This window comes from Nothoprocta perdicaria, unplaced genomic scaffold, assembly GCF_003342845.1.
Source record: "Nothoprocta perdicaria isolate Ctin4 unplaced genomic scaffold, notPer1 scaffold_12, whole genome shotgun sequence".
Classification (NCBI taxonomy): domain Eukaryota; kingdom Metazoa; phylum Chordata; class Aves; order Tinamiformes; family Tinamidae; genus Nothoprocta; species Nothoprocta perdicaria.
In genome coordinates, this window is record NW_020454316.1 from 2,028,077 (window position 1) to 2,043,840 (window position 15,764).

General features: G+C 48.3%; 1 protein-coding gene across 1 annotated transcript in view; it reads left to right on the forward strand.

The window, feature by feature from the left end:
- Positions 1-15,764, forward strand: part of CACNA1H (calcium voltage-gated channel subunit alpha1 H) — a 103,118-nt gene that overhangs the window by 79,926 nt on the left and 7,428 nt on the right. Inside the window, exons 24-30 of the mRNA XM_026053940.1 lie at positions 599-750; positions 2,649-2,758; positions 3,457-3,590; positions 4,106-4,176; positions 9,950-10,028; positions 12,197-12,318; positions 12,723-13,061. Coding sequence (XP_025909725.1) covers positions 599-750; positions 2,649-2,758; positions 3,457-3,590; positions 4,106-4,176; positions 9,950-10,028; positions 12,197-12,318; positions 12,723-13,061 — 1,007 coding nt within the window. The remainder of the gene's footprint in view (positions 1-598; positions 751-2,648; positions 2,759-3,456; positions 3,591-4,105; positions 4,177-9,949; positions 10,029-12,196; positions 12,319-12,722; positions 13,062-15,764) is intronic.

Here is a 15,764-nt window from a genome sequence, read left to right on the forward strand (position 1 = left end):
TCCCACTTTGCCACAGGCATTGCCATGTTCTCCTTAGACCTTTGTAACACACCAAAAGCCTGCTCTTAGTAACACTGAGCTCAGGTTTTGGTCTAGTTTACGTGCAACATGCCTAATGTCTGCATTAGAATAGATGYATGTCAAAGTCCCCACCAGCAAGACCTGACCTGGGCCGTTCCACCAAGCTGGAGTTCAAGCTTTGCTGCGGTTGAAGCTTTTCTCTTGGCTTATGGTCTCGTTTCCATCCTGCTTCTCACCCTTCCTAGTTTGTGATGGAGCCCTGTTAAGTGCAGAGGTCATTCACTAGCCTGAGATGAAGCAGTAGGAAGAGAGAGCACTTGCAAGAAGGAAGCCGTCCAGGTYACCTCAGCAGGCCCAGGAGGTTCAGCTCAGGCAGATGACCCAGCTGCAGGTTTGGAAGGCCTTGCTGCCAGCTAGAAGTTCTTGGCCATTTTCCAGTTTCCTTGTTCTCCAGAGGACTTTGCCCTGTGTCCAGGCGGGTGTACAGCACCACCAGCAGGTCCTGGCATGGTCATGCCCACCGCTGAGCTGTAGGGCCTGCAGTCACTGCCTTGCCTCTCTCTGCCTTCCTCTGCAGAAGCCCAGCGCAGACCCTACTACGCGGACTACTCCCCGGCGCGGAAGTACATCCACAGCCTCTGCACCAGCCACTACCTGGACCTCTTCATCACCTTCATCATCGGGGTCAACGTCATCACTATGTCAATGGAGCACTACAACCAGCCCAAGGTAAGAGGCACGGGACGTGGAAGGCTTGAGGAGCACACGCTGCTCCCAGGGGATGCCAGCACCAGCTCCCATGCGGGAAGGAGCCTCTTGTGACAACGAGGAATGTGATTCCACCATCACACAGGTCGAGACCAGAGCTTCTGAAGGCAGAGATCTGCTCCTACGTTCAAGCAGGGCCACAGGCTCGCGGGGAGGGGAATAAAGTGCTGCTGGAAGAAAGACCAGAGCAAATATTTCCTCTCCTCATCCCAGCAATGATTTATCCTCAGGCTGTAAAACAGTCCAGAGTGTTAGAATGTTCCATTAATGGATATAAATATGAAGCTAATGCACGCAGAGCAAAAAGTTTCTTTTCCTCAATGAATTTGAAGTAAATCTCCTTCAAGTACAGTGAGTTTTTTTAGTGTATCCCAAAATCCTGTTTTCCCAAGGAAATCTTTGCTATAAATCATGTAGCCCATGGATTTGTCACCTGTAAAAACCTTCCATTATATCCTGGTTCACAGAGCTCTAGGCTCAGTGTCTGCTCTTTAAATATTACATGATCTGCCAGGTAGCCTGCAAATGCCTCCTGGAAGCTGCGCCAAGGGCCCCAGCCACAGGGGATGTGTGTTTGCCTTTTGCTCACAGGCTCTCTGCTTTTCTGCCCCCATAATAATTCCATTACCTAACAGCCTCTGCTTCGCATGTAAGTGTTATTTATTCAGATTAGATCTTATTTACCCTTGTTTAACGCTCATGTAAAACACAGCAGTGTAAATATGAATGCAAACCTTTGCAAGTACTACGAGAGCTTAAGCTCAGGCAGGGTGAGCTTTATATGAAATAATAAATTGTGCCACATTCTTTTAAGGTTGCCATTTTTTTCAGGCACTAGAAACAAAAGCAGAGTGATGCAAACGGAGGAATACTAGCGTTTAAAACACCTTTTAAATCCAGTTCTCCCAAAAGTCTGTGCGTGTTGATCCTGCATATCTGGGGTCAACAAAGCCCAAGACTCTGAAGAGAAGAGTTTTCCTGTGGCCGGGGATGTCTTCTGTCACCAAAGCCAAAAAAAAAAGCCTTTTTCCCCTATTCTGTTGTGTTTTATTTCCAGTTGTGCCTGTTTAGATATTCATTGTTGTCATTTTTTTTTTTATTTGCAAGAGACCTATACTACATTTAACTAAATTTGGTTTCCCTCCCTCCTCTCCCAAGGCTCTACCCTGATCAAAAAAGATGTTTTACTCTGCAGCTATCTATTTTAAGGTCCATGTAAGATTCTTTTGCTATTGTTGGCCTCCAATTCCAATGAAATCTGTTATAAACACTCATCATCTTCGAGTATAAACACTGTGGATTCCTGACTTCCGAGAGCAGCTCTATAGAGAGAGTGAATATTGCACCAAATATGGATATTCTTTTCCCAGTGCTGGAGATGTAACATTTTTCAAGAAGGCACAACTTAATCTGTCTCCCACATTATTTATGTTTCTGAGCGTGTTAAGCAAAGCCATTGTCCTCAGGATTGTCAYGCTGGCATAAAGCAATGATATTTTATTCTACCCACCTCTAGGCAGTGCAGAAAAAGTAAACTTTATTAGGAGGGGAAGAGGTAGAATCTGTGTCCTAGATCCTGAACAACATGTGCGCTGAAGCGGGAGGATTGATGACTCTTGTCATTTTTAGCACAGCTAGTTATTACTGCTTATGGGGGTTCTTGTTTGTATCAGTGTCTAATCCTTTATTTGCATTTCTCTGTGTGATTTAAYGCAGTGTTTTGTAACTGAGCTCTGCAAGCTAATATGACATTGCTGCTTACGTCTCCGTGCTTATGCCACCCTCGTGTCTGCCGCTCCCTCCACAGTGGATCTAGGAAAGAGCAGTTGGGCTAGACTAACTGGTACCTCTCTTTTCAGTCCCTGGATGAAGCTCTGAAGTACTGCAACTACGTGTTCACCATCGTGTTTGTTTTCGAGGCCGTTCTGAAGCTGGTGGCGTTTGGTTTTCGGAGGTTCTTTAAGGACAGGTGAGAGTGTTTTAAACAACTTTGCATTTGGGATAGAGCTGTACCGACCCAGTTTAGAAGCCAGGTGCTGGGTAAACGTAGCATCTCTGCACCAGTAGTACCACACGCTGTGTGCAAGGAATTGCAAAGGGCTGCCTCTCTGAGGGTGCAACTTCATAGCGTAGGAGCCAGAAGTCCCCAGAACTGCTGTTCCTGTTTGCAGGGGACATTCAGGGAATCTGGCAAAACTGCAGATAAGTTCCTAACCTCATGAACTGCCACTCTGCCAGCTGCAGCTTGCTCAGTCTAGAGGACTAGGCCAGCCTTTGGTAGGCTGCTGCCCTTGTCAACCCCTTAGCAAAGATGGAGGTGGTTGTGTTGAGCCCCAGTGCCTTCAGATCAAGGGTGTGACATGGGAGCAACTGTTCCCTCTAGCCCAATATCCTGTCTCCGAGAGTGGCTCTAGGTGCAGAGGATGATAGGGACAGGGAAGCAGAATCAAATGCCAGCCTACAGCACTGAGTGGCTCAGGGACTGTCCATGCCAACTGCAGGGAGTTTCTTTTGTGCCACCTAGAATGGGATCATCAGCCCAGATATGAGAGAGGAGAGAGTTTGGGATTTGCCTGTGATTATCAGGCAGTTCTCTACTCCTGGGCATCTTTCTAGGCTGACTATCCATGGGTGCTTTTCCTTTATTGTCCTTTCTTTATCCATTAGGTGGAATCAGCTGGACTTGGCCATYGTTCTTTTGTCAATCGTGGGAATCACGCTGGAGGAGATTGAGATGAATGCTGCGCTGCCCATCAATCCCACCATAATCCGCATCATGCGCGTGCTGAGGATAGCCAGAGGTAAGGCTCTCTCCGGAGGTCTTTCGGTTGGTTTTGAGAACAGTTACAAGATGAGGCTGTAGAATGGTCTTGCAGAAGCAGRGTAGATGAAATTTCAGCAGCATTTTGAGAGGGATCTCAGCTTGGTCTCCAATTCAAACCTAGGATTCCAGACTGTTTATACTGGTGCCAAACATGAGGAGGAACTAGCAGAAAAGAGAGGATCAGAGCTTGTGATGATGCTTTTCCCTGAGAAAGCATCTCCCCATCTTGCTCTYATTTTCCTGCTAGGACATACTGGAATTTTTGTGGCTTTTGGCCTGTTTTACCCAAGTCTTTAATATCAGTTGGTGAGGGATGGAGTCAGGATGCTTAGATCTTTATGGACCTTGCAGGATGCAGTGAGTTTGCCATATGTGCGAACAGGTACAAGAGAGATTTGAACCCTCCCAAAAGGAACTGAAATGATATTTTCTTTATGGTTTTGCCCCAGACGTACCCCATCCCCACTGACTGGGTTCTGGTTCTCATTGTAGTGCTGAAACTGCTTAAAATGGCCACTGGGATGCGAGCTCTCCTGGACACAGTGGTGCAGGCACTTCCCCAGGTAAGCCCCCACACTTGATCTGTGCTCAGTTTGTTCTCCTTGGTGGACTCTGCATTTGGGACTGGGGACAGCTCTGTGTCCCTGTGCTCAGTGCACATGAGAAGCCACCTGTCACCACCACCAGTGCCTTGAGAGGAGAGTTGTGCAGAGTAAATCCTGCCCCCGTAGTCCGTGTTAGGTAGGAGAAACAGAATGATGGAAAAGGAGTTAACGGAGAGCTCAGTGCTGTAGACAGAGCTCTTCCAACACAGAGAATTCACTGGGGAGGTCAGGAAACCACAGGGTAGACAGAGAAAGCTGTTAATGAAAGTCCTGGAAGCAAACAGCTTCCAGCGCGGCGGTTTTCTTTGCGAGGCAGAAGCAGTTATGTTTATTGACATTTATTGACAGAGGAGTTGCAGACTTTAAAAGCCAAATAGGGGAGGCATTTCTGAAAGTTCRAACCTTAAAAGCGGGGGAGGGCGGTTCAAATCACTGTTTTCATAAACTGCAGGAGGAACGATGATGCTGCCAGTCATGATATYTTTGATAAGATCCTTCAAATGCTGTGTTCCTGGGACCATTTTTTTTTATGGATCAATTACTGCATTTGCAAAAAAAAGAAAGCAATGCTTTGCTGACTTGTACTTCTCCCCCCAGAAGATCTAAGGCACATCAGAAGAATTAAAGGCAGCTTAGTCTTTCTCTGGTTTTCTTATATCGTATGATATTTAAGCTGTGTTCTGCTGGATTGTGGGTTTGGTGATCTGATTCCTGATTTTTCARTGCTAGAGCTAGCTCAGCTGTCCACACCGTCCTATTTTACATCATCAGTATCACGTAACCTGTGCCAGACAGAACTGGAGATGGGGAAGGGGACTGTGGATTTGCCTTGTCATRGCCCAGGCTCTTGTAGACCCCTTCACCCCCGCATAAAACAGAGTGCAAACACAGCCACTATTAAAAATGGCCTGGGAAATGAGGGGAATTTCTTTTTCTTGGAAAGACGCATTTCTTCTTCATCGCTGCCATAAAGATGGTTCTCATCTAAGACATTTGCCTTTTGGTATTCAGATTTCCTTTTCAGTGAAGCAGCTTGGCTGAGACTAAAGCATGGAATTTACCAACCTGACCCCTGTTTTGGCATTTCAAAAAAGCAGTTGATTTGTGYCTATTATTTGTCTTTTGAAAGCACTGTGATTACAGAGAATACTTTCTCTCCTTGTTTTTTCCCCCCCGAACAATAGGGTGGCAGGAGGCCATTTTTTTGTTATGTTTCCCTGGGGTTTTTTTGCACTTAACATTCATCCCAAAGTCTTCTTTAGAGGGAAATCCCCAGAGATCACCCAAGCAAACTTGTGTGAATCAAAATGCCATTTTGTCTTCCAGGGTAATTCAGAAAACCAGGAGGAAAAATTGGGAAGACTTCTCCCACATGGAAAGCTACAGCTTTCCTTTCAAGGGCAGGGGAGGAGTTCCTACCCACTGAATTAAGGAGTCTAAAACCATAACTAGAAAGCTTCGTTGAATGTGTCTGCTAAGTGACAAGAAAAATTAATTCCATGTTTACCCAGGAAATTTGAGGAGAAAATTTGTTATCTGGAATATGTTAAATGTCCATTTATGGCCTTAGCATAATAAGGTAGTGTCGTTATACTTTTTTTTCTTTCTCTTTTTGATGGTTTCCATCAGCGTCCGATTTGTTTTCATTCAGCTGTAGAGATAGTTTGAGTTACATCTAGAAAACTGCCTTTCTGCAGCCTTRGGGGCTGTCAGCATGGAAGTTTGAAGTTGTCATGCTGCAGGCCAAGTCTCCTCTCCTGGAACCTCAGCTCAGGCTGATCTTGAGCTTCTCTTTGCAGTGCAGGAGGAACTCCTACCCTACTGCAGCCTCCTTGTCCCCTGGTTCTCTGACTACCAGTCCACAGATTTTCCACCAGATCAAAAAAAAAAAAAAACCCAAAGAGATTTGGAGTGGAAAAATGAGGAGAGCAAGAGACGGAAAGAATGGTTGAGAACAGAGCTCAAACAGCACCCTCTTTGCATACGAGCTCTGTACCCTGTCAGCCTCAGCAAACCCTTGGGCAGGCTTGATTCAGTCATCATGTTGTTGGCCCAGGACATCTGTGCTTGTGCAGCATGGTTCTTTTCCTCACTACTGTGCATCTCGAGACAGGATGTCCTTTTCAAAGAGGAATTCAAGGAGTTTTCCAGTTTCTCAGCTGGATGACCAAGAGGCTGGRCTGGCAGGGTGGCCAAAGGCACCTAGAAAAGCAATGCTGGTCTCCGCTCAGAACCATGGTGTGCCATTTTGGAGCATGAAAGCAAACTGTGATGGACTCCAAAGTGCCAAATGCTAAAATTGGAGACACTGGTGTAAACTTGAAATATAGCCACTGCTTTCAACTGAGCAGCTAAAACCAGACAGCGAGCTGGGCTAGCCTGACCAAAACTGACTTCATCCCTCAGACAGTGCCAGGTCCAGCACAGCCAGCTCTGTTCCACACTCAGACCTCCCTGCTGAGCTCAGAGACTGGCTCCTTACATAGCACAGGCCACRGAGCTCAGGATTGAACTTGTGTGTGTCTTTTAAAAGCCACTCGGTCTTGTTTGGTGGATGGGAAGTGTTAGGAAATAAGTTCTTCCAGTAGATGTTTAYTCTTTTAGCCTGCATTGGGCAAGTTCATTTTTCTATTCAGAAGAAAGAAAATCTGCAGTCAACACTAAGCTGCCAGTGCTGTTCCTGATGGCTCGTCATGAAATCCAGTCCAGTTGCCTTTTGGGCTTTGCAGGGCCAGTGACAGCTGATTGTGGGACTTCTCTATCAAATCCTGTCAGCAGCAATAGTGACAGCCACAAAGGGAGAAAAGGTTACTGGTTTTCCATGGTCCTTTCTCATGCAACGATTTCACTTTAGAAAAAGGCCAGGGTCTTTTTTTTAAATAAGCCTAGGGAGAATGATACATTTACAGAATGTAAACATTTACAGAATGTACAGAATATACAGAAATATAAGACATAATTAAGCAGCTGAAGGGTCCCATTTTGCAAGGTGGTCTGTTTTTTCTTCTCTTTCTTGATGCTCTTTTTTATGCCACTCCAGTTATATCACAGTGACTCCTGACTTGCACCATTCTGATTAAGAATGAAATCCAGCCCCATCTATCTAGACGATCCGAGTTCTTTTTCCTTCTTTTTTTTCCACTTGGTCTGTAGAAGGCACTTTAGTTCAATGCAGGATTGTGCAGCATACCTCCTCCTTGTCTTCAAAGCTTGGAACTACCCCCACATAAAGTCTGTGCCAAGAAAAACGTGAAGAACTCCTCGTTCCATCAGTCCCCTGAAGGACAAAGCCTGCAGTTTGCTCCTGTCCAGAGTTTAACTCTTCTTGGTGCTGCAGTCCCTGTGCTTGTCCTGATGGTGTTTTTGGCATTGCCTAAGAGCAGTTATGGGACATAAGGAATCACCTGCTGAAAACTCACAGTGGTTGTAAAGACAGCAAGAACAGAAATGTCACCAGCAAATCCTGCGGTTGAGACGGGCTCTGGAAGATGTGTAGCAGTGTGCCATGCCATGCTGCATACTGGAAAACCTTGCAGAGATGCCTGAGATCGGTCAGTAGAAAAGCAGAAATCACTGGCCAAAGCAGGTAGCCCTGTGTGGGTTCTTAGCACTGGTCCCCCTGGGACTGAGCAGATACCCAAAAGGAGGAGCTTCTTCAGTTCTGCTCGTGGCCTCGGGCCTGCACAAATGAGATGCTTGCAGCCCCCAAGGTTGTCAGCCTGGCCCTCTCCACCAGTCCTGGACTCCACACAGATGGCCTTCATTTTCCAAGCTGACAAATGTGTCCATTTCCTCCTGGGTCTTGTGCATAAATTAGCCTATATTTTCCTGCTTCCCGACTTATTGCTTTGGCTGGAGAGTGCTGGAAGGAGGACAAGGAGGACTCATGTCCTTGGAAAGGATTGGCAGAGGCTTAGTTTTATGAGAAATTGCTCTTGACAAGCATCCCAGGGAGCCGTGCACGTTGCCTGCACAGACAAGTGAAACGCCAAGGTGTGGGCCAGCGATGCAGAAATAACTGATGTTGGAGCAGCCCCATGCACGAGAGGAGCCGTCGTGATCTTCACGCTTGCTGCAGCAGGACAAGGGGTGTCCATGGAAGAGGCATCTTCCATCAGTGCCTCACCTGGAGCAGGGAGAGGCCAAGGCTGCAGAGGGATTTGGGTGGAATTGCACTGGCCAGTGATACTGCWGAGATGTGATGGTTGTATCCTGATCAGTGTGGTAGTAACTTGCATCTCGGCATCCCCAGAGGCTCCCCGCAACGGGTGAAATCCACCCTGCCCGTGCAAGGCGCTGATGAGGAGCAGACACCGGTTGGTACCACAACTTGTGGATCAAGCTAACACAACCCGGTGTAGTTGCTCTGCATCCGGGTGTCTGCAGATCCAGGCTTTTTCCTGAGTGACGTGGAGCAGAGGTCCCGCTCCGATGGCTGGACGTGCAGTGGGGCTGAGCTACCACAGTTCACCTAAGAGAAGCAAAAAAGCTGGACATGGTGCTAGTGGCAGTTGTGCCTGCACTAGCCTGAGGAGAGGCAGCTTTCCCAGGCCACGCAGGAGCTCTAAGATGTTCTTTGCCTCTGCTTCACTCCCTACAGGCTCCAGCCTCCCCTGGATCATGGCAAATGATGGATAGCCCAAATGATGGATGCTGGAGAGTAGGGGGGTTTCAGCTTTCTTTGTCCAGCCAAAGGCACCCAGGACAAGCCAGGGGAGTTTGATGGATAAACAGAGCATGGGCCGAGCTGTTCAGAGCTGCTAGAGCAGAACCACCTCTSCAGAGCGTGTCGGGGTGACAAGCTGCCCAAAATGCCGTTGCTGGTCAGAGTTGGATCTCTGGTCCCTGATGGAAAGTCCAGCAGAGGCGTCCAGGCCTTTGGCTGCRGGGGAAATGTGCCGGGGTGTCTCCTTCCCCCTCCTGTTCTCATAGCAACATGATTCATGCACAGTCTTTTCCTCGTCTGGTCTCAGTAGATCTCCAAGTGCTTCAGAGACATTAATTACCTCCCTGCAAGGGTATTAGAGACGGGTACGTGGAGTTACGGGGGGGGAATGACTCACCCCAGGTTGCAGACGCGCATGCAGTCTGTGCTCCTGCTGCTCCACAGCCCCTGGCTGACCTCGCTGCCGCCTGCCCAGCCCATCCCTGCTCCCAGCCATGGTCCCTGCTCCGGGCACCGGCCCTGGGGAGGACCACGACAGGTCTCGATGAGCGCTGGACAAGCACGGACAACGTATTTGGTCACTCGCTCATCCTGCTCCATGAGGAGGCTACATCTGCYGGGGCAGCCAGAGCAGCAGGGTGCTCTCATGCTGGAGCTTTGGGGTTTGTTTTTGTTTGTTTTTGGTTTTTGTTTGTCCAAGCTCAAACCAGAGCAGCAGGTACTTAAACTACTGTGGCACTCAAGCACCACACTAAGTGCCAGCGAGGCCGCAGCTGCTGCTTGGCCAAATTACAGGTGAAGGCAGCATCCCTGTAAGTGGAAGGGGATGGGGACGTCGTGCTGTGCATAGAAGCAGTGTTGCCCTAGGAATGACTGGTCCTTCAGCATCTCCCATGGTCTGTTGAAGCAGAGTCATGAAACAGAACCAGAGTATTGGAAACCAGGGGAGGTAATGATTGACCTAAGGCCACCAGTCCCTCTTTTACTTGTATTTAAAATGTGATGGAGCAATTTCATTTGTGACCTCAACTTGCCTGACCCTTGTTCTGCTTTCTTCTTGTGTAGGTAGGGAACCTTGGCCTTCTTTTTATGCTCCTGTTTTTTATCTATGCTGCCCTGGGAGTGGAATTGTTTGGCAAGCTAGGTGAGTAATGTGCCTGACATAATTTATTTCATCCGGTTGATATTTATTTGGTATCTAAGCTGTTTCCTTTCTTTTCTCTCTCATTCTTGGGCCTTCCTTAGCTTCACAGCTTGSACTCTAAAGATTAAAGCTTTCTCTTGATCTCAGGGTCACAGATGACACATGGGGATGTAATACAGAACCTGTCCAGTGCACACACACACATTTATAGATTTGTCCAACACCACCCTTGGCTGTAGAGAAGCTATTTACTGTTTAAATATAATTGTCCAGCATGGGTAGGTTCACAAAGATGGAAGTTTGCTACTTAAGGCAGCACATGAGTCTCTAAAGCTGGATGGTAATCAGATCTGTGTTGGCGAGATGCCACCATAAACATATTCTCCTGGGAGCTTCCACCACACTCCATTAGTTTTCTGTGCTTGGCTGCCATTGCTCTTCCAGCTGCCTAAGTCTTGTCGGTCTGTTGTTGCTCTCAGCGTCACCTTCTCCTTTTTGCATAAATCAGGAGGCATCCACTGACTTCCCCATTGTCCAGAAGAACCTTTTACTTCTCCTGCTCAATGATACTGCAGAGCTGGTCATGAACGTGGCCACTATTCAAAAGAAGATGAGGTGGAGCAGMGAGGAAAGACTCCAGCTCTGTATTGCCCAGCTTTGAGGGAGACRAGTCTCCCCTCTTGCAGCCCTCTCAGTGCTCACATCCCAATTAGGGCTTCAAGAGCATCAGAAAGGCCTTTCCTCCACAGTGGTTTTATTGCTGTCATTAATCCCCTTTATGAGTCCAGCCCTCTGCTCATACTACAAATGCCCGAAAGCAAAATACTTCTTTCAACCTGAGAAAAATTATTTTTCAGACTCCACAAATTCTGGAAAAAAAAAAATGGTTCTGCATCCACCCCAAATGAAATCCTGTATATTTTTTATATTGCATATATAAATATATGGCTGTGTATCTGTTCATCCACTGAGATGAAGAATGCCCTATTCGCAGAGGCACCTTCTGCTGCTCTGAATCAGTTGTGTGTTTCCATACACACCCCTTGCTAATCCCAGGGTCCGAGTAGCAGCTACGTGTGGTCAGAGACCAGGAGAGCCCCAGTCTCATCCAGGGTGAGCAGCCAAACCCGGGCAATCAGCACAACCCTTCCTTCCTTTGAGAAGGAAATATTTTCTCTTCTTCCAAATCACTGCTGGTCTAGGTCAGCCTCAAGAAGTGCCGACACTCGCTCCCCGCAGGGCTGGTCAGTTGTGGAGGGTTTGGTGTTTGGTTTTTTAGATTTGTTTGCTTTGCTTTCCTATCTGCCTCTGAAATAAATGTCTAATAGCGAAACGCCCTTGCAAGAGGCATTGCTGCCCATCCTCATAAAAACTTAATGAACCCATGTTTTATGGAAAGAGGGACATTTTATGCGGTCAATTTACATTCATTAGTGTATTAACTCTCAGGGGGAAAAAATGTCAAATCGCTCCACTTTATTCCAGTGAAATATCCCTTACGGTAGATGTGCCTGTAAAAAATAATCAAGACAAGGAACATAACCAAGAGGGTAATAGGCAGAGCTTACTGTAGAGCAGGATTTGTTGAGACTGCACAGCAGAAGCCGYCTTCTTTCCACCTCCTTTTAAATCTCTTTGTGTTGCCTCTGCCTCTTGGTGCAAAGTCAAGAGAATCACAGAAATAGTGGAAAGGACCTTCAGAGACCCCTGTTCAACCTCCCACTAGAGGCATCATCACTAGATGAGGGCAGCTGTGGCTTTGTCCAACCAAATCTTGAAAACCTCCAAGGATGTAACTCCCCCAGCTCCCTGGTGACCTGKCCCAGGGCTGCAGCATCCTGCAGGTGGGATATTGCCTGGCCCAACTGGGAAGAGTTTTGCTCCTTGGTGTCTCAGTGGCTTCAGCAGTTGCAGGCTGAGATTATCTGTCAGTAGCCAGAGTCTTCCTCAGTGCTGTGGATCACCATGATGTATCTCAGGGTCTTGCAGCCAGGTGCAGGAAGGCAGCTCTGGGTACAACAGGCTCCAACCTTATGGCACTGAAGAAAACACAGATATCAGGTGTCCCAACCACATGCTGTAGATGCTGGTGAACCAAAAAGGCTGAAGGTAGATGAGAGCTGGCAAAGCTGGCCTCACTGACCTGCTTCCACTTCTTTGTTCTGCAGACTGCAGTGAAGAGAATCCTTGTGAAGGGCTGAGCCGGCACGCAACGTTCACCAACTTCGGCATGGCCTTTCTCACCCTCTTCAGGGTGTCCACAGGGGACAACTGGAATGGTATCATGAAGGTGTGTGCAATCTCTGTCTGGCTACTTCCCTTAAACAGTAGAAACACAGATAAATTTTAAACAAATTTAGGTATCGCTTGTATCAAAACAGGGCTTTAAAACCAAAGTTTCTAAAATATATAAAAAAAAATAGCTCTTCCATTTGAAATTTGGAGTCTGACAGGAGAAAGTGTGTGCTCTGGTGCTTTTGGGATAAAACACAATCCTCCTGTTTGGGTCTRTAGCTAAAGACCTGTGCTGTGGATGGTGTAATCATTCCACAATTTCTTCTGCTTTGGTTGTACCCCCAAGCCATTGTGTCTGGGGTGTGTTATTACACTTTTCAGTCCTAAACGTGTTGTCTGTGAGTGTTCAATATTCAGAGCCCCACATTATGCAACCCCCCGTCTCCCGCTGTGTTTCAGGACACTCTACGGGAATGCACCCGGGAAGACAAGCACTGCCTCAGTTACTTGCCTGTCATCTCTCCCGTCTACTTCGTCACCTTCGTCCTCATTGCACAGTTTGTGCTGGTCAACGTGGTGGTGGCGGTGCTGATGAAGCACTTGGAGGAGAGCAACAAGGAGGCGAAGGAGGATGCTGAAATGGATGCTGAGATTGAGCTGGAGATGTCCAGAGGATCGACCACTGCAGCTGGCAGCGGGAGCAGAGGAGGTGCCGTGGCCCTGGAGGGCAGGGCACCCTACAGAAGCCAGGAAGTCCTGAAATCTGAGCCAGCGTTACAGCCAAAACACCAAGCCCTGGTAACAGCTCCCTCAAGGCATCTACTCCTCCCTTGCTTGGGGTGGGGGCGGTTCCTGCTGGTCACTGCGTCTCAGGAGGCTCTCCAAGGCACCTGGCAAGTGCCCTCCATGGCTAACATTGTCCTGCTTGTCCTTGGAGGTGACTTGGAAGCTTCATCTCTTGCCATTTCCAAAGAAGTCATTCAAAGTTTGTGGGTTTAAAGTTCAGAAGCGTATCGGTCACATGTCCCCATCCTCTCCCTGGGCCACCACATCTTTCCGTGTCATTCAGCATGGCCCACTGCACGTGGGAGGCATCGCAGAAAGCCCTGGGCACCCTGGCTCTGACAACCCTCATGGCAAGGGAAGGCATAAATTCCTTTCACACCAACACGGTAACCCAACACAGCATTTTTTTATCCCATATTGGGATTTCCAGAGAAGCATCAGATATTTCTGAAGCCCAGGTGACTCTGGAACGCTGCACGTGTTGAAAATGCCACCGTACAGCTCAGGACAGTCCAGCCCTGACTGTGACGTGAGCACGCAGCTCCCCTTGGCTCCTGCTCAGCCTGGGGCACTGTCAGATTTCCCCAGCAGGAGGCTGGAGGTCCCTGGATTTGCTTTCCAGACACTGCCTGCTCTCCCATCCCTGCTAGTCCTCCAGAAAAATAGGGCAAGCAGAAGCCAGGCAGAAGGGAGGGCGTGAGGTGATTGTCTCAGCTCATGTCAGCAGCATATGATTAAGCCTGAATAGAGAATTGCTTTGTGACTGTGATCACAAATAAATCTACCACAAAATCAATGGAGGATTTGAGATTAAATTACATTAAATTAGATTTTTTGTAAAATCCATCAGACTCTATTAAGTTAAGTAAAAAGGAATTTAGTTACATGGCAGTGGGGAATTCACTATTTGAATGTAGTTCCTAATAGAAATTTCTGCAAGAAAGTGTGTCACAAACAGCCAGCTTGATTTTCTGTTTGGGAGAAGAGAGGACACATCCTTCTGCACAGGCTCAGTCTCCATAAGCTTCCCTGACCCGCCAGTGTCTCCTGAGCACATGAGAAGCCCTGAGCTTTTCCCAGCGCTGGTCACTTGGTGTGCAGAGGACAAGTAGCGAGGAACCCAATGGTTGAAGCAAAAGACCCAGCCTTGCTCTGCTACTGATGCTTTTTATCTCCCTAATTTTGTACCCGAAGGAGGCGCTGAGCTGTGAGAATGTGTGTTTAGCCATCCCAGACTCAGACRCGCTGGAGAGGGCAGAGACTCCCATGATGGAAATCTCGTCCTTCTGCTCTGTCTCCCACCATGTCCTGGCAGCTTCTCCCAAAAGCCCAGGCCACGAGGCTGAGGTGAATGGCGCCGCGCCGTGGCTCCCACGTTGTGGCCTTGTGCTTCGGTGCTGTGCAGCTGCCCGTGGTGTCTGACTGTCCTAGACCTGTCTCTTCACAGCCAGAACAGTCATTTCTGTCCTCTGTCCTTCGTACTGCCTTGCGTGTTCAGTAGCTGAGCCAAAAAGCATGGTCTGAACAATTCTGCCAGCAGCCTTATAAGGCACACAAATGAAATGCTCTTTTTAGCCAAAAAAAATCTTGCCTTTAATGTATACTGTGATATTTAAGCTGTTTGCTTTCAAAGGGTATAACTACAGCTGGAAATCCACCCAGTCTTCTCTTAGTTTGCAGTAGAAACGCAGACCAGTTTGGGGTTCCCTGCCGTGACCGTAAGAACCTGTTTGTAGCACAGCACTGAGGAGGCAGAACGATGCAAGTAAATCRACACCCACTGTCCCAGCCTGGGCGCTGCAGGCTCCAGCAGCTCTGAGACGACACTCAGGGCCCTAGTTTACCCGCTGTACACAACCTCAGCAGAGGTTTCTGCTCGTGGCTGAGCTGTGGATTCAGCAGCTGCTCTGGGTGGATCAGCCAGCAGAGCAGAGGGGCTGGAAGCCCCCAGCTCAGTCCCTTCTGTTTGCACCACGGACCGGTGCCCGTTTGCATCACATAAGGGATGTCCATAAGGGCCTGCCCTGCTGGGCCRAGTCAGCTCCAGATGTCCTCAGATGGGCACAAGAACCTGCTCTCAGCCTCAGCCATGCACCRAGGAGGGCTGGTGAGTCACACGGAGCTGCCATCTCTCCTGCCTGCTGTGAAAGAAGTGACCTTTGAAGCCTGTGCCAGCAGCAGGCCATTTCCTGCGCTGACATGCTTTGCTTCCAGTCTTTTTCCTTCAAAACCAGGGTCAGYTTTGGGCCAGCACTAGACCTTGATGTGAAGCTTGGAGCAGGATGTTCTCTGCAGTCAGCGCAGGGCAGCTGGAGGGGCCTGTTGAGTGGAGCTGCAGCTGCCCCAAAGGGCCCGTCAGGTTCTCCTGTGACATTGCCATGTGAAAAGGCAGCGTGGCATCATGCTGGCGCTGGCCACCGCACTCCGTCTTTGGATGTCCTTTGGAGGAGGCTGGTGAACATTTCTTTTCCATCTTTTCCTTTGCTTTTCCTGGCTCCTGAAGATCTTCCCCAGGCTGAAGGAGTTGGCCACCATCATTTGACATTGCTAGTGAATGAGCCAGGAAGAAGGAACGAGAGGCCACGTAGCACTTTGGCCAGAAGATGTCCATGCTGCAAGGGAGAGCGATTTGCTGTGATCAAAGAGAACATGCAGCGGCCACCCGGTGTTAATCTGCTTTAGAGCTGGCCTGTTTTCCTCTTTATTTCTGATTTC